Source organism: Trachurus trachurus (assembly GCF_905171665.1).
Source record: "Trachurus trachurus genome assembly, chromosome: 19".
NCBI lineage: Eukaryota > Metazoa > Chordata > Actinopteri > Carangiformes > Carangidae > Trachurus > Trachurus trachurus.
In genome coordinates, this window is record NC_139913.1 from 21,412,145 (window position 1) to 21,430,596 (window position 18,452).

At 39.8% G+C, this 18,452-nt stretch overlaps 1 protein-coding gene across 1 annotated transcript; it reads right to left on the reverse strand.

The window, feature by feature from the left end:
• Nucleotides 1–3,677: 3,677 nt before the first annotated feature.
• Nucleotides 3,678–17,685, reverse strand: nlrc3 (NLR family, CARD domain containing 3). Its single transcript, XM_083994906.1, has 19 exons — nt 17,640–17,685; nt 14,981–15,145; nt 13,601–13,864; nt 11,559–13,305; nt 11,368–11,454; nt 11,077–11,160; nt 10,081–10,164; nt 9,905–9,988; nt 9,721–9,804; nt 9,123–9,206; nt 8,879–8,962; nt 7,584–7,667; nt 7,254–7,337; nt 6,089–6,172; nt 5,906–5,989; nt 5,730–5,813; nt 4,762–4,845; nt 4,240–4,323; nt 3,678–4,091 (listed from the first exon to the last, which is right to left on the reverse strand). Exons 2-19 carry the CDS (start codon nt 15,099–15,101, stop codon nt 4,001–4,003), a joined length of 3,402 nt encoding a protein of 1,133 aa, XP_083851032.1. The 5' UTR covers nt 15,102–15,145; nt 17,640–17,685; the 3' UTR covers nt 3,678–4,000.
• Between the last annotated feature and the right edge of the window lie 767 nt (nt 17,686–18,452).

Here is an 18,452-nt window from a genome sequence, read left to right on the forward strand (position 1 = left end):
TGTACTTTTTAAAGTGGTTAATTTAAGTCATTTTATGTATAAAAAAAAACAGGAGTTGGTAAATATAAAGAGCGGGATGATGAACTCACTGGAATATTAGAGTCTCACAGTGCGGCTGTGCCTTTCCAGTGCATTTGATCAACATAAAAGATAATAAAAATGAAAATGATCAATAATATTTTTCAAAACATCATGTCAAGTATTTTGTGATGAACAACAGATCTCATTGAGAATTCAGGCTGCTGTTCCACTTGTGAAAACATTAAAGCTCTCAATGTCTTTGTGTGCACAATGGATGGATACATGTGAATAAAATGCAATGGAAATGCAAGATGGAAATGAAAAGATCTTCCCGATGCTTACTGCTGGGAGAAAATGGCTCTCCTCCGGTTGATGAACAAACACTTAACATACATACAAACAGAGTAGATTGCACACATGTCTAAAAATTGCAGTCCATGTAAAAATAATGACTAACCTTTATAAGGGCACCTCTGAAAATGAAAGAATGATAAACAAGATCTACATACTGTAGAAGTGGTTTTTGAAGCTGACAGTGGGCGTGTGGGAGGGGTAGCCTACTACACTGGTCATCGCTTCGTCACATGGCTGTGTGAGGAGACAAACAACCGCACAGGTTCATATTAACACCTATGGGCAATTTAGAGCTGCCAATAATCTGCATGTCCTTGGACTGTGGGAGGAAACCGAAGGGGGATCCACACAGGGAGCACATGAGAAAGAAATAACCCAGCTTCTCTGTCCCTCTGCACTGGCCAGTTTTTTTTTTTCTTTTTGCTTGTTGAATTCAAACCCTTAGATAAACAACAGGGAAACTGATTGACTGACTGACTAATAACTGACTAATTAGGCTCTTAATTATAGTAGGTAATTAGATCTGGATGGTATACTGTAGCTAACATTTTTATGTGTAGCAAAACCTTTCTGGCACCACATGCTTCTGAGAGAAGCATGTTATTTTTTTTAAAATTAGCCCCTTATGTCATTAACTCATGGGGACGTGTCGACACGTGCAGACTTCCACACGTGCCTTCAGTCATATTTCACAGAAAAAGAATTAAACAGGAGGACTTAGCCTACTGTAGTAAAAAAAAAAAAAAAAAAACTCCCAGTTGACAGTCACCTGTCACTCACCTGAAGCTGACGGAGCTGTCAGAGGAGCTCTGCTGTCTCTCTTTAGCCTGGTGTTTGGCTGCACTTTTTATAAGTTCACTATATGAAGATCTAACCTCCATCTGAACACACATCATGTGGCGCTGCTCAGCTGTAGCAGTGTGTTTTATAACGGCAAAAAACAAAAAAACACAACGTTGATCGTCTGCTCAGGATGGAGGATCTGGTTGCCGATCGGCACAAGCCACGAAAATAATGACTGTTCATGAGTCCTAGTCGAGTCTTAAGTGTCTGTGTGTGTGCAGACAAACTCGAGTCCCCATCTCTGCTTCATAGTAACGTTGTCTGATGTGCAACTGTTTCCCAATGAACAACACACAGCTAAACTGACAGCAACACAAACAAAAACAACATAATGACAGATGTTGACAACCAGTTGTTCACTGCCACCTAGTTTATGACCTTTGACCCTTCCCGTTCAATGCTGTGACCAGTTTCGGTTGTAATGTTGTGTTCTGTTACCGTATGTATTGCTGGTTTTCTCTTTTGACCAATGTAGCACTCCCCCAGAGCCGACATATGAGTTGCAGTACACCAAATCAGTCCATGGCACCATGGAGACTTTAAAATACAATACCTGTAATTGCACTCTCACAACTTGGCTTTGAATGCTACAGTAGCTGCTTGTGTCCATAGCAGGCAGCAGGTGAGATATGAAGAAACACAATGGCAAAAAAGCACACGTTTCAACAACCTGTTGCCTAATTAGGATGAATCACACTTAGTTTTTTTCACTCACATACAGCAGACTGGTAGAATAGATCTATTATTTCCAATGCTCATGTGGGTACCTCCGTGTGAGATCATTTGGTTAGTTATTGTTAATTTCTGAGTTAGTGTGGCACACTCTCAGTGGCAGGTGTAGTGGTGGCGTTTAACAGTGGACAGGTTTGTTCACAATGTTCACAAAGATGTGATGTGATTCATTTTACCAGTCTGCGATGTAGCTCTCTCTGTATGGATGTGCTGTGTGAATGCATTGGCAAACTTGTCTGGCCGTGTGGAAGAAATCAGTTGCCTTTTTAGCAGATGTACCAAGATAGAAGAAAACCTGGTGAAAAAACAAAACACAGAACTCATGGGAACAACTCAGAGCTGCTCAACAAAGACTTGTGCACTTGAGGCTCAGTAATAGGCTTCTCTTCTTCATTTACTGTAGGGTGAAACAGACCAACACGCATTTGGAGCTCACAGGAATATGCAGCCAGTTGAAGAAAAGAGGAAAGACATTTGAGGACCTGAATGGATAAATGAAAAAAAACCTACGGTTCTGAAAGAGGAGTGACAGGAGCGATCAGCCACTACTGCAATGGTTCAATAACTGGAACTCCTTGTCTGTCAGTTGGAATTTAAGGAGCTTTTCTGATGAGAGGTGACGTATCTTTAAAGGGATAGTTCACCCAAAATTCAAATTTCACTCATTATCTACTCACCCTCATGCCGACTAAAGGTGCAGCCACACTATAACCGACCAAATCGTGGAGCATCGCGTCGCTCCCATTGAGAATACATTGGGTCGCGTCGTCAGGTATCCCAGCATGCTTTGCGCGGCGACGCCGACTCCCGACGGTGCCACCCAATGTATTCTCAATGGGAGCGACACGATGCTCCGCGATTTGGTCGGTTATACAGTACGTAGTGTGGCTGGGGCTTAAGGGTTGGGAGAAGTTTCAGAGTCCTCCGTGCCTTCTCTGAGTTACAGCAGGGCTCCGTGCAGCACTGCATGTCCATATGACGGTTGCGAACGGAGCTCACTTTTCTTCGTCCAGAAAGACACACCAAAAAACATCCAAATACCTCCACAGTGCTCGTCTATAATGTCCCTCTTGTATTGAAGCCCCGACATGAGAAACTGTTCCGAAAAAAATTAAATGTGTCAGTGCAAATCGCGCAAGATTTGCACTGATGCAGAGCAGTGAAGGAGCTTCCGCTACAAACAAGCTTAAAATATAGACTTATTTAATTTTTTTCGGAACAATTTCTCATGTCGGGGCTTCAATACAAGAGGGACATTATAGACGAGCACTATGGAGGTATTTGGATGTTTTTTTGGTGTGCCTTTTTGGACGAAGAAAAGTGAGCCGCGTTCGCTACCGTCATATGGACATGCAGTGCTGCACGGAGCCCTGCTGTAACTCAGAGAAGGCACGGAGGACTCTGAAACTTCTCCAAGCCCTTAGTCGACATGAGGGTGAGTAGATAATGAGTGAAATTCGAATTTTGGGTGAACTATCCCTTTAACACCTCAAGTGGGTCCAGTGGCCTTTGTATTGCACTTAAATATAATAAGATGAATCTTAAAGCTCTTATGGTTCTTTATAAGGCTATCTCTTTTGGGCCTCTTATAAAGTCTGCACAGCGTTGAAGACTCATATCTTAATGGAGCTTTGTCTTTGGGAAAATGACTATAATAAACTGTTATGTCAATGGTGAAGTCAGTTTGATATGTTTTATTTCTATATGACAGATTCTCTTGTGCAAAAAGAGCAAATGTACAGAATAACATCTTGATTGAGACAATTATGGAAGGATGTAGCTTCACTGTTAAGCATCTCCTTGCTTGTCAAGTCTTTTCTATCATTTCTTGTAGATCCCTCTTCAAGACAAACTAACAGTTTGATAATAAATATTAAAAAAACAATGTAAAATGCAACAAAGCTAAGAAAATAACGGATGAATTGCCTTTATACAGCTGGAAATGACCCAAATTACATAATTTACATCAACCTCTAATAACACAGCCTCTGTTATTTCTTAGTTACATGTGCTGTACGACCTTCTTCAGCTAAATCTGCTCTGTCCTCGGTCAGATATCCACCACACAGCCCGGAGCGTTGGCTCTTATGGCATCAGATATGACCTTTGCTCCAGATTCACCGATGCCATTTCCCTGCAAACTAGACAAACACAAAAACAGACAATGTTTTTTTTTTTAATATGAGCAGAATAGCAGCATGTTTGTGTCCTTAAAACCCTTCTTCAGAGACATTGTGATCTCGTTCAATGACGCACACAGATGGAGAAGATGCACAAAGGAAAACTCACTTGATGTATGTCAATTGATGGTTTCCCTTCAAGGCCGTTGCAATGAATATGGCTCCGTCCATACCCAGAGAGTTCTCCTGCAGACTAAAGATACACACAGACAACAATATTTTAGCTCTTCAGTCAGATGTCCAGTGATGTAAGAGTAAAAACCTCATTTTCAAAAGCAAAAAACATTTGATACGGCTGAATGTTTGTCCACGTCAATAGCTGCAGTCAGAGGACAAAGAATAGATTACGAGACACAAAGTTAGTCCACCCTCACAACAGCCTTAGAGGGAGCTACTGCCTTGTAATCAGTGAGATGTAATGTATGTGAAAAGCTGAAACTTATTAAAAACAAATGCATTTAAACTGAGGGAACTCATTCTCATATAACAGAAGCGGTGGAATAAAATCATCTATGAAATCAGCGTGGATTGTATGTTACAAATTCAATGTTAAAATTCAGTTTCAATTTGAATTTGCTTTAAAAACAAAAAGTGCATGTTTGGCTCATAATGAATGATGACAAGCTCTTACTTCAGTGACTTGAGGCTTCTGTTGCTTTTCAGTGCGTTAGCCAGAGCCTTTGCTCCCTCCATTCCCACCGTGTTCCCGCGTAGACTGAAACACATAATGGAAAAATGTGAAAGCTTCAAAAAATAATTATAGCCTATTATGAAAAATGAAGTTGACATTCTACACTGAGCTCTAAATAGCTGAGGTCTTACCACTAGAAATGTTCACTTGTTGCTGTTTTAGAAAACCTGAAACGTTGCACAAAGTTTTCAATCCATATTGTTAGCTTATTCTTAATGTCATTGTATTGTACTGGTTTTCCTCCATGTTGTTCTGTTGGAAGTTGAGTTTTGTTTCTGTTTTGCCTATTTCAAGTGAAATCACATGGAGATTTTTATTTTTTTTTAACTTTTTATTTTAAGTTAAATTGATCATTTTATTTCATGATACTGCTATAATAACTTGGTAGAATATCAGGTCATTAAATCATGTCAAATTCAGTATGGCCAGTTCTGGGATTAACACCGTGTAATAAATACATTTCACGTGTTTTTCTTTTTTGAGGTTATACATCATAGTTCACCAATGCAATGTAATCATCCAGATAGATACTGGAAGGGTCTGCTTTGATGTCCAAGTGAAAGAAAGACCTGTCAATCACAAGCTCCAATCTGTACCACCTACTTGTGTCAAGAAAATGCCTGTAGACGTGCAATCACTTGAGCCATTTTTAGACAACTGTACGCATCCAAACAGAAGCCAATCATCTTTAAAGCAGCCAATTGCAGCATAAACGTGTTTCCAGATAGACTGAATAGAAAAAAAACTTCTACTCCATATTTAACAATGCCTCTCCTACTCTCTTAAGCCTGTCTTATCTGGGATGTAATCAGCTGGGACAATTGGTGTAGAAAAGAGCAACGTTCTTAAAGTGTCTGAATGTCACATAACAAAAGAACAGTGTGAACTGCAAGAAGGCTTGGACTCACTCTAATGTCTGCAGGGTTTGGTTGCTCAATAGAGCGTCTGCCATGGCAATGGCGCCTTTTCTACCTGCTGAGACCCCCTGGAGACTAGAGAAACAGCATGAAAAAACACAATGAACACATGAGAAAATAAGTAAAGGACTGGTAAATATTGATCTCTGCACAGTTACGATGCTGACCACAGCGTGTGAAGAGACGTGTTGGTTTTCAGAGATTCCGCCAGAAAAACAACGCCTTCGTTTCCAATAGCGTTCTCCTGCAGACTGGAAACACACACAGACACGATGACAGCTGTCAGTCACAAGGGAAACAGTGAGTGAATGGTGGATGATGAGATAATGAGTGTAACATATAGGCCTTACTCCAGGAGCTGAATGGTGCTGTTGGAGAGAAGAGCGTGGGCCAGAGCTTTAGTGGCAGAGGACTTGATGAAATTCCACTGGAGACTAGAAAAAGAGAGACAAGCACCTAAGGTTTACACTTAAAATAGCCTACTTCACACATCTGCAGGGAGATTAATATTTTCCTTACGTGGTTTGTTTATACTTGACTTTCCACCACTTATGCTTATATACTTGTGATTTTAGATGGAAATTGTCCTCTTTTTATTCCACTGCATTTACAGTACGTGATAACCACTGTTGCCCAAAAAGTTGGAATAACATTTTTTATTTATTTACCTTTTTTCATGAAATAATTGTGACAATGTGATTTATTCTTGATAATGTGTAGGCTAGCCTATATCTTTTCAAACCTTAAATGATCAATCTCTCCCAAATATATCACTGTGAAAATTGAACCTTTATAATAGGAATAACAAGAGGAATGTAATGTAATGTAAGAAAATAATTCCAGCTTTATGGACAACCATGTAGTTAGCTGGCAGTCAGGATTTTACATGCAAAACAAAAAAACGCATACAGTATCACCATACACTGTCACAGCAACATAAAATAGTGTTACCTCAACCTGCTACAAATTAAAATACTGTTTTTGCAACAGTCTCCATCATAATAGTCAATGACATGATAAAAACACTGTGAGGAGCCATTCAGCTACATGATGAGCAGTTTTACTTTTGACACTTTAAGATCATTTTGTTGATAATTAATTGAATGCAGTGTATTTATTTCTGTTGCTTCTGCTTTTACTAGGAAATTCTACTTTCTACCACGTCAACAGTTAAATGCATCTCATTCTAGGGTTGTGTACAGTTTCTGACTAATCTTTAGCAAGTGATGATGAAATCCCTGCTTATAGTTTTGTCTTTTCTAATTAACAAGTAGATGTTTTTGCTCAATCTCTCCTGTTTTTCACTCAATCTCTCTATGAAATGGTTAAAATCCCATGGTACGAGATGATTTCATAACTTATTTAATATCAAGATGATCCTGATGAAGAGGAACCTGCCCTATTTATTGTTTTTTTTGTCCCATCATTGTGGTTGACAGGAACTGTTACAGTACAGGTGATATCAGATCAGGTGTCTATGTGCATGTTTACACTTCCATGACAAGCTCCACTTACTGCAAAGAAGTGAGGCCTTGATTTTCCTTGATTGCACCGGCTATAGCTTGAACCCCTTCATCATGCAAGAGGTTGGCTGTGAGGCTGTAACACACACACACACACAAACACAAACACAAATCTGTGTAAAACATGTGGTTTTCAAGTTTGACTATTGGTCAAGGTAATTGTACAGTAGAAATGATCATAATGTATCTGCTACAATGAGAATGTCAGCAGATTCCCTCAGTTTTTCATCATACCATAGCCCTGAGTGACATTTGTGTGTGACATTTACTGAACAGTCGGATATTACCAAGCCTCTGTGGAAATATTCATGAGATGACTCACTCGAGGTCCTGCAGAGAGTTGTTCTCATAGAGGGCACAGGCCATGTTCTTTGCTCCCTCCACGCCGATCGAGTTCTCCCTTAAACTAACCACACAGTAGAAACACATGGAAAGGGAGAGAAAGGGTTAAAAATCACAGTTTTCCCAACAATCTCAGTGTCATATGATATGCGACTGGTATTTATGTACATACAGTAATCATCAACAAGTCCTGATGTACTGTTATTGTTTGACATTATCATGAACTAAATATGAAGCTACAACTGTCCCCAACTGGGGACAAGGGACACCAACCTGACTCACTGCCTCTAATTCTCCAACCAGCAATTTATGCCACTTATAATCACACATACAGTAACTCTAAAATCAGACAGGCTTGGAATGAGATGCTGAAAGACGGCTTGCACTGCAGAACAAAGGTCAGGACTTCTGTCTGTCTACTGTATATAAACTGTTACTGGACAGATAGAGGCGTTCGATTTTTCACCACTAAATGTGATTACGTGTTTTGGTGTTACCAAAATACGTAGGCCTAATCACATTTAGTGGTGAAAAATTTGACGCCTATCACTATAACGCATTATAACCATACTTATAATGAGTTATAATGCAGTTATAGCACTGTATAACTATAGTTATAAACACTTGTAAATGATCATAATGCTTTATAACAATAATCATAACACACTATAAAGCATGTTATCATGACTTATAAGGTCAGGTATTATAATTGTTAGTAACTCACTGACAATGCCCACATCGATAATGCATTATAAATATAGTTATAATGTGTTATAATTGGCTTATAAACGTGTATAACTATCATTATAAACACTCATAAATGATCATAAGGCTTTATAACAATAAGCATAACACATAGAGCATTTTATAATGGCTTATATGGTCAAGTATTACAATAGAGTTATAATGCTCTAATAATAATGATAATAATGATAGTTATACATGTTTATAAGAAAATTATAACACATTATAACAATATTTATAATGCATTATTGATGTGGGCATTGTCAGTGAGTTACTAACAATTACAACGTGTTATAAAACCTGACCTTATAAGTCATGATAAAATGCTTTATAGTGTGTTATGATTATTGTTATAAAGCATTATGATCATTTATGAGTGTTTATAACTATAGTTTTACAGTGCTATATCTACATTATAACTCATTATAAGTATGGTTATAATGAGTTATAGAGATAGGCGTCAAATAAAGTGTTACCCATATTTCACTCTCTCAGGAAAGCGATGGAGCAGAAAAATGAAAAGCATCTTACTTGAGAGAGACGAGGCCATGGTTCATCCTGAGTGCTTTGGTCAAAGCTGTCATCCCCCTGTTGCTGATTGAGTTGCTCTGAAGTCTGCAAAAAGAGAGATTGAATATAGAGGTAAAATAATTATAATACAAGCTGTTCACAGTACAAAATTATTAAAACTCATGTTGTGAAAATGTATTTGACTTTTGAATAGAAGGTGGTGCATAATGTGGAGGCTACGATTCTCTCCTGCTTAGGTACTGACTGAAGCGAGAGCAGAGTGTGGTTGAACGTCAAAGCCTCTGCAAGAGCAACTGTTCCTTTGTCTCCGAGCTGGTTGCTACAAAGACTGCAGACAAAAGCAAAAATTGACCCATTAAGAAAAAAAGTCATTCACCTTGAGGTAAAACTAAAATACAGGTTATGTGGTAAACGAGCAAAACAGTGATCTATTTGTGGGGACGTTAACCTTCAGATTCAGATTCAGCTTTATTTGTCCTTTACAGGAAACTTGTTTTCACCTCCCCGTGCAAAAACACACAACCCCAAGATACATAAATACATACATTACATCACCCACCCATACACATTAAATAGAAGCACACATTTAGCGACGCAATCTATTTAGTTCTGTTATAGCAGAGGCCTCTGATATAACAGAACTAAATAGATTGCATCACTTCTGCTGAACTTGACCCTCTTCCAGGTAATCCCTGTCCCTCTTAAAGCCTAAACATACTATAGATCTACAAATAAACGTCACACATAAAAAAATACAGTTATAGCCTTTAATTTGCTGGGTTGATTGTGAAATATTATTCTACAGCTCAAAATAAAGTGTGGTTTAATATAATCAAGATTACATTAGCTTTGTGAGCGTCCGGTTTGTCTTCAGTGCCTCTGCAATCCTTTTAGCTCCTCCTGCTCCAATTGTATTCTTCCGTACACTGAATCAATACATGCATGAATGAGAAAGATATGAATTAACCCACTTGTCATATTTATAGGACATGCAGGGAACACAAGTGACACACAGACAAGACTCACTTGAGAGAAACCAACTTGCGGTTACACTGCAGAACTTCTGCCAGGGCCTGAGCTCCTTCCTCGTCAATGGCGTTGTTCTGGAAGCTGATGATGGGATTAAGAAAATGAAGTGTTGGTGATCATCATTTGAGGAATCACTGTGTGCATAAAACAAAATCTATAATAATTACACTCACTTGATTGATACCAGGACTTGGTTCATTTTCAGAGCTTCTGCCAGGAACTTTGCACCTTTGGAGCCAATGTTGTTGTTGCGGAGACTAAATCATGAATAGGTGGTTAGAAGATACAAAGCAAATGTGCGGTATTAATTCAAATACTATGTGTATGCGTGTGAAATACGAAGATTAAAATCAATTCAGGGATTTGGAGTTGAGAACTACTATTTAACAAAGCTGTGATACATTTTTATTTATTATTTCTCCATAATAACTTTAAGTGAGTGAAATGATCGCCTCTCTTGTAATTCCATGTATTTAATTATATAAAAATTACACATATTCAAGTTATAAAAATAGATTTAATGCTCCCTTTTAGTCTCTGATGGATGTTCAATTGAATTAAGATCTAATGACTGTGAAGACAATAGCTTATGATTTGCAATTATTTTAACAGTCTGTCATCCCTATATATAGTATATATATATATATAATACAGCCGTACAGCCTTGCCCCATTATATTTATCCAAGCTTTTAACCATCCGAGATCCAGGTAGATCTTTGAGGTCGACGAATCAACTTGTACTGGAAGTGCCCAGATCAAAATATAAACACTGGGGTGACCGAGCCTTTTCTGTCGCTGCTCCCAGGCTCTGGAACAAGCTCCCCACCGAGATGCGTCTCATCTCGGACCCGGGCCTTTTTAAATCCAGGCTAAAAACCTATTTATTTAGGATGGCTTTTAATACCCAGTAGCACGATGGCACTTTTATCTTATTTTATTTTATTTTAACTTATTTGACTTTGCCGTATTTTATTGCTCTCACTGTTTTTTATTGTTTTTAAATTGTTTTTATTTCTGCTTCTTTCTTTTTACACTATGTAAAGCACTTTGGTACACCGAAAGGATTGTTGTAAAGGGCTGTATAAATAAAGTACATTTACATTTACATTTACATAGAGGCCAGTTCACTTGTAATGTGTCATATTTCAAAGGAAGAAGAAGGTCTCACTTGAGAGAGATCAGCGTCCGGTTCACCAACAGGGCCCTACTGAGAGCTTTGGCACCTTTGTTGCTGATGGTGTTTTCTGCCAAACTGTGAAGTTCAACAAAAGTGGTTACAATCACATGGTGTACAATACTGATCATGATTGCATCCATCATTATTGATGCCCCAATCCCACCAAATCAGAATTAGATGTCCATGTATGTGAGCAGCTAGGTGACTTTTGATACAGATAGACTTAAATGTTCTTCATAAGTTTTACCCAATAAAGGAGAAGAAATGTAAACATGATCTAACCTTATCTTCTGGATATGGCAGTCTTTGGCACTCAGGAGGCTTCCCAGCAACTCCATGACATCATCTTTGAATTGATTATTCTCCAACCTGTTCAACAGAAAAAAAAAAAAAAAAAAAAAAACAGGAGTTTCATCCCTGAATTTGTCTCCCAAGTTTTAGCATACTGGGATATGGTGCTTTGTGGAGCTAACCTTAGATGGCTGCAGTACAGCAACTGTGGTAGCAAACATTTCACTGTGCTGTAGTTCAAAGATCCGGTGAGGTTGGTCTGTTCGCTGCACTGTGGAGACACATGCAGCAGGTAGCCCAGCACAACACAGTGAGCCCGGCTTAGCTTCCCTGCCAGGCTGCCCAGTCGTAAATCTTCCTCTACGCTCCGCAACAGCTCTGTGTGTTGCAGCTCCTGAAGGCAATAAGCCAGGTTGACCGCACGCAGGGACACAACAGAACCCCCGCTGACTAGAAGCCCTTGTAAAAATCCTGCGGCCCAGCCCTTCTGATTGCCATCATCTTTCCCAAGGGCCAAAAGACCAGTGAGAGGTTTCAGTGCCACTGGACAAAGCAGGCCTGTCAGGAAGCGTACAAATACATCCAAATGACCATCCTCAGCCTGTTGTGCATGCTGAAAGGCACTTCTGAAGTGGTTCTGGAAACCAATCTTGGGCCAGGACATGGAGCTTTCTGAGAACAAGTCAAAGATGGCCCTCTTGGAGGAGATGTGGTAGAAAGTAGCTGCAAGAAACTCCTGCAGAGTCAGATGAGTGAACCGGTAGGTTGTGTATATGGCCGACTCCTCCCGAACAAGAAGTCCAGCACCGAGGCTGCTCTGAGTTAACAGCAGATCTATCCCATAGGCCTTGAGGTCCTGCTCACTGAAGGTGTACTTGTGTTTGATGAGCCCATAAAATGCCATTCGTCCAAGATTCCCCAGCAGTTTACGATTGCTCCCATGAAGCTGCTCCGTTTTCACAGGCTCCCTTCCTCTTGGTTCGCCAACTTCTGCCTTCATGGAGCAGAATTGGGCGTAGAGCTCAGTGCAAGTCCTTGGAAGATTTTCCTGTGTTTCGCTCTGCATGATGTACATCAGAGTATCAGCTACTATCCAGCAAATGCACGGTATGTAGCACATCACCATTAAGATCTTATGGGACTCCAAGTGTGCCCATATCTTGCTGGCGAAATCCTTCTCAGAGAAGTGATGGTTTAGGAAGATCTGGATGTCCTTTGGGCTAAACCCTGGGATCTCAGTCACCCTGTCTACTAGTCCTCCAGGGATGAGCGAGGCCACTCCTGGCCTGGCAGTCACCCACACTGCCATATTAGGGAGCAGATTCCCACGGATGATGTTAGTGATCAAGTCGTCAATGGACACTTCCTTCTTTGGGTCAGTGCAAGACGCTGCGTCTGAGAAATTTAAAGTGCAGCGGAATTCGTCCAAACCATCAAGTATGAGCAGTGTCCGACAGGAGCCGCTCAAGACCAGACTGGGGTCTGTTAGATGAGGAAAAGCCATTTTCACCAGTTTCTCAGCTGAAAGCTTTTCCAGTGAGTTCAGCTGGCAGAAGGTAAACGGTAGGACAAAGCTCACGTCAGTACAGATGGCCCCTTGACTCCACTGTCTGATAAAGTATCGGACCCACGTGGTCTTGCCGATACCTGCGACCCCGACTGTGAGGGAGACCCTGGGAGGTAAACTGACCCGCGTGAGGGGCTCCAGCAACTTGTCCAGCCCCAGCTGTCTGAGATGATTTCTTTTTCCTCCTCGAGTCGCTCCCACCTGCATCAGGTCATGTTCCTTTTGCTGGAGGTCGGAGAGCCCATCCACCAGAAGTAAGGTTCTTGATGAGATGTTCAATTTGGGGCAGCTGACTGAATCTCTGTCTCTGTACTGCTCATATCGACGTAAAAGGACTTCTTTGTGCTCCTTCACCAAACAATCTGCAGAAAAAGAAAGCAGATTAGTTGATTGTCAGTCATGAGAAGAATTATAGGTTTCTTTCATTGTTTGCTGAGAAGTTGGTGCAGGAAATGAACTACATTTATTGATGCAAAGTGACAAAAAGCATGTCACATATACATTCAAGTGCTTAAGTTTTCATGAGGAGCAGTAAGTGACTGTTTCAGACATTCAGGACTAAAACCACCATCCCCTACTACTACTGGATGTTCTCTCCACCACTTGAGCGTGTCTTGCATCACCCCGAATGGTCAACACACCTGCAGAGCAGCTTACCATGGTTTATGATGAGCTGGGCCACTTGAGAGTCCGAGGACTCTATGAAAGCCTGGAGGGCTTCTGAGCCTTGAGTATCCTTGCCAGCAACAAGAGTTGTGAGCATGTTAACCTGGTCCTGCAGCCGTCCCGCTTCCTTGATTTTTGTCTCCTCACCAGAACTCAGCAGATCCACCTTTCTCAGGTGGGTTAACATCCCCTCCAGAAAGGAGGCTGTAGAGAAGCGTCGCAGCTGCTCTTGATGCTTTTTGACCCAGCTAGGATCTTAAACAGGGCAAAGAGCAGAGGAAGTTTGTAAAGGACACATGCTGCTCAATCTTATTATCTGCACTACAAGTTCAAACACTTTCCAATTAACGTATACTAGAAAGCAACATGAGACCGAAGGTTGATTAGCCATATGCACTTCTCCTTTTTCTATTAGGCAATGAAGTTGCACCACACCTGTAGTTCTGATAAAGTCTGTTCTTCTTTTTTTATTTCTCTTTTCCTTAAACTCTGATAACTGTGAAATTCATGCACATGGTTGGGTTAATCCTCATCACAGCAGAGACCTGAATTTAAAACCCTGGCAGAGAAGTGGTGGCTCATCTGTTTGTCTCTTAGGCTTATGTAGCAGTAACGACGGCCTACAATTATCAGCAGTGCTTGTGAAACACAGTGACAGAGTAACCTCAAATCTTCACCCATATGTTTCAAACTCCATGGTGTAAATGTACCCGTCTGTCTCCAGTCACTACATCATATGCTACTTTTCAGCACAATTAAGAAAACTGTGTATCTCAACCTGCCTCAATTACAATCAAGCTCAATTCAAACACAAATTTAGATTCATTTACACACCGGGGAAAAAAACATTTAGCTATATTGACATCATTATTCCCTACCCTGGGATAATCATTGAAACAATATACTGTTTCACCCTCTCTAAGTAAATTTAAAAACATTCCTTCACATGTAAAATGTACATGTAAGCGCTCCAAAAGTACTTCTCCTGGTCACAAATTGTTGAGAAAGAGAGTAATTTCCAACAATTATAAGTGTGCCACACAGCATTAGGGTTTTCCCCAGGAAATTGGCAAGTGTGGTGAGCAATATGTCACAGTTCCACTTATCTCTCGATTAATAGTAACAAGTACTAAGCATAATGATAATATATCACTTGGATCATTTGTTCGCTTTGTTTTAAATTAATGTGGTATTTCTTTTTCTTTTTGTGCTGCTGTTATGGACAGTCAGGAGTCTCTTTCTGCTCCTTGCATGCTTTACTTTAAATAAATGATGTTTTTAAAAAAAAAAAAAAAACTTACAGGGGTGAGGACAGTTTTCTCCTGACATCAATCACTCCATGAAACTGACATAGAAAAGAAAAACTCTTACCCTCCGTTTCTGCTTGTGAAGAGAGAGAGGGCGTAGACTGAAGGTCCACGTAGCAGTCGTCCTGCCAAGTGATGCGTTTGCTTCTGTCCAGAATAGAATCGTAATGTGCCTTCCTCTCCATGAGAGAGTTTGGTGTTTTCTGCGCCCAGATGTTCCTGTTTGTGTCTGAACAATACGAAACAACATTACCCACACAACAACAACAACAACAACAACAACAAAAGGCATTACAAGCCTCGGTGCTTTCCAAGAACTTCTGCCCCAGTTTGCTACAATCGTGACTTGACTATAATGTCAATGTGTCACGCAGTACACAGACTCTGGCTGTCTGTAGAAATGCACTTTACAATCAAAATTAAATTTCAGGGTATAGAACCATTTGTTTTCCAACTTTCTCTGATGTTGTGAGGCAAGTTTGACAGACATAGTATACAGCTTTTACCATTTGCACTGACAAACTTTTAATTTGAGGACATGACAGCTGCACTTAAAAAGAGTGACTAACAACACAAAACTGCATCATAATTATAGCTGTAAGTCAGCATAAAGATGTTTGACATCCCCAAAGTCTTTTTAGTGACACAGTTGTAGCTTTTTGAGTAGGTCACATACAGTGGATCAAATCAGGGCCATGTTCAAGGCTTATAGACTTATAGCACATATCGAGTTTTCATTTATGGTACATAGCTACAGCCTGAAAAAACAACAACTTTGATGTCAGTCACAAAAATTATTTATGGTCAACTAGGTGTTGTAAAAAATATTGGTGAAATTGCTTTACGTTAAGCTCTCAGCTTCTGTTTACTTCACTTGTATTTTTGAAAATTATTGTTTCCTTGCCAAACACAGCGCTGAAAAGTCTATATTCAAGGAAAACATGATTGTTGAATCCATCTCTGAATTTGACACAGCTGATTGTGTTTGCTTTATTGAGAGAATAGAGATTGCCCAGACTCCATTTGGGCAATAGTACCTGTCTCTCTTGTTAACCAAAGAAAAGATGCGACAGAAACAAGGGTTCATTGACATTGCTTTCCCCTGCTTGAAACCTCGCTTGGTGCTAAACTCAGAACATTTCTTCTTGACGGTGAAGTAAACAGCTGCTAGCCTAGTGCTTTAGATTCAGCAAGAGTAACTAACATTTAATGTGGGGTTACTGTATCTCTATTTGGTAGAGTAAAGTCCACTATTATCTTCTCCTCCATTTTTGGTCCCCTCCAGCTCTTTCAGTCCACCATGTGCCCCTTTCAATTTGTTTTCATATAGCCTAGTCATTTGATGTTTTATTAAGATGACAGATGATAAGGAAACTTAAGTTTGAAGTTTAAAGCTGTTCAGACCTGCTGTTTTCCATTCATCTGGCTGATTAGGCCTATAGGAAATACACTACCAGTCAAAAGTTTGGACAAAACTACTTACTCAATGGTCTGGTCTTTGATTTTATTTATTTATTTTTAATTACTTTTAGATTAAGACATAAAAACTATTAAGGAACATATAGGAATTATATAGTAAACACAAAAGTATTATCTGTCACCCGACATAAACCCAATGAGACGGTTTGGGGTGAGTTGGACGGCCAACAAGTGCTCAGCATATCTGGGATGTCCTAATCAAGACTGTTGGAAAAACATTCCAGGTGACGACCTCATGAAGCTGGTGACAGGAACAAAAGTGTGCAGAAATCTGTCATCAAAGCAAAAGGTGGCTATTGGAAAAATCTAATATATACAGTAAAACATATTTTGCTTTGTTTAACACTATTGTGTTTACTACATAATTCCATGTGTTCTTTCATAGTTTTGATGTCTTCATTTGAATCTACAGTGTAGAAAGTAATAAAAAATATTGAATGAGAAGGTGTGTCCAAACTTTTGACAGGCAACGTAGGCTGCATTAGTGACGGTCTCTTACTGTAGTTTACACTTTCACAGTCAGAATGTTTGTTACAGATGACTGCACTCTGCTGTTTTACCTACAAAAATAAGCACACGCCCTACTTGATTTTAACTTTAACTTGTATATATTTTGTAAATCTCATTTTATTAGAATACATAAATGCTATTACTATAGTTTATTATTAGTAGGACTCTGTAGGACTAAACTATTAATATAACTGCAGTAGAAGGAGCTGCAAAGATAAATTCAAAATAGGTTTGAAGGTTGACTGAGACAAACGGGAAATAGCGAATGCCTTCCTGTGTGGTTTCTTTCTGATCACGTAACTTCTCACTAAGGAAGCTTATTCAAAAACCCCGACCTCAACTACATTGAGACAGCTCACCAGTTTCCTCTGTAAAGTTTGCAGACGAAACATCTTAACACAAAGTTATCATACTGGGAGGCTTTTAACAGTTGTGACCAGCCATGTAAATGCAGCGCAGCAAGTAAATTCACAGTTATCATCAGCAACAAGCAAAAAAATACCCAGCAGTATCTGTATGCACAATGCAAGCAAGTTAACACTCAAGAGCAAATGAAAACGCCATGCGGAACAGACTTAAAATGACACAAAACATGAGTAAATCATGAGGTGCCAGTGGTTTTGTAAAGTGAATGAGTCTGATGAAGCACCAGGATTTACTAGAAAACACCTGTAGCTGTCAAAGTTTAAAAAAAATCCAAACTGCAGTGTGAAGACCACAGTCGGGTAACTCACCATGGGGTTGTTGAAGTTGACTGCAGGTGTCAAAAGATGGAGGATGCGGCCGGCGAGGACGGTTTAGATGTTAACAACATAATTCTCATGAAAGAAGATGAAGGATAATTCAGGTGTGAGTTAGAGGAACAAAGAAGTCTAGTAGAAAACTAATGAGCACATTAAACCAGTCACAGACACAGCAGCTGAAGTCATCATAAGTCAGGACTGTTGCCGGGAGACACCGTCTCATGCTGCAGCTACTTCCTGTGTCTATGCACTCTGCTTTCCTGTGTTGTGGTTAGCAGGTTGAAGAGTGAAAAGACACAAGACGAAAAAAGAAACTTCTGCTTTGCACTGATGCACACACCGTGACACGAGCCAGCGTATGAGAGCTTAGCAATACAATTCCCTCTATTCAATACAACCATGGGATGGATGTTGAACCGCAGATGAGACATGCTATAGGCCTATTATTAACAGGCTTGGAGATAATCACGAGCTTCAGATAGTAAATGCAACAGGAAGTGCTACTGTAGACAGATGGTGAAATTAACACATTTGTATTTGTGTGTTTCTAACATAATGCTGTATTCAGACAGAGGCAGCAATAACTGAAACCTTCATACAGCACATCCGCCCGCTGACAACAGAGCAGCGGTTGCAGCTGTCTGGAGATTACAATAATTGCATATTTGTAAATGGAGCAACAGGTTAAAGAACAAGTGTGAAACTTGAATTGCACATCTGTGGAATTATTTTAATTCAAACCTGCTACACGTACATGACATTGGAAGGAAAACAGGGGAAATAAACTTGAAAGGCAAACGCTGA

Bases quoted from the DNA above. Each gene is read 5' to 3' on its own strand.
- nlrc3 (XM_083994906.1), bottom strand. From the start codon at position 15,101: ATGGAGAGGAAGGCACATTACGATTCTATTCTGGACAGAAGCAAACGC. The intron at 7,338-7,583 runs GTGAGTCATCTC...TGTGTGTTACAG, and splicing joins AACTCTCTGCAGGACCTCGA to CCTCACAGCCAACCTCTTGC. The intron at 4,846-5,729 runs GTGAGTCCAAGC...TATGTGTTTCAG, and splicing joins CAAACCCTGCAGACATTAGA to TCTACGCGGGAACACGGTGG.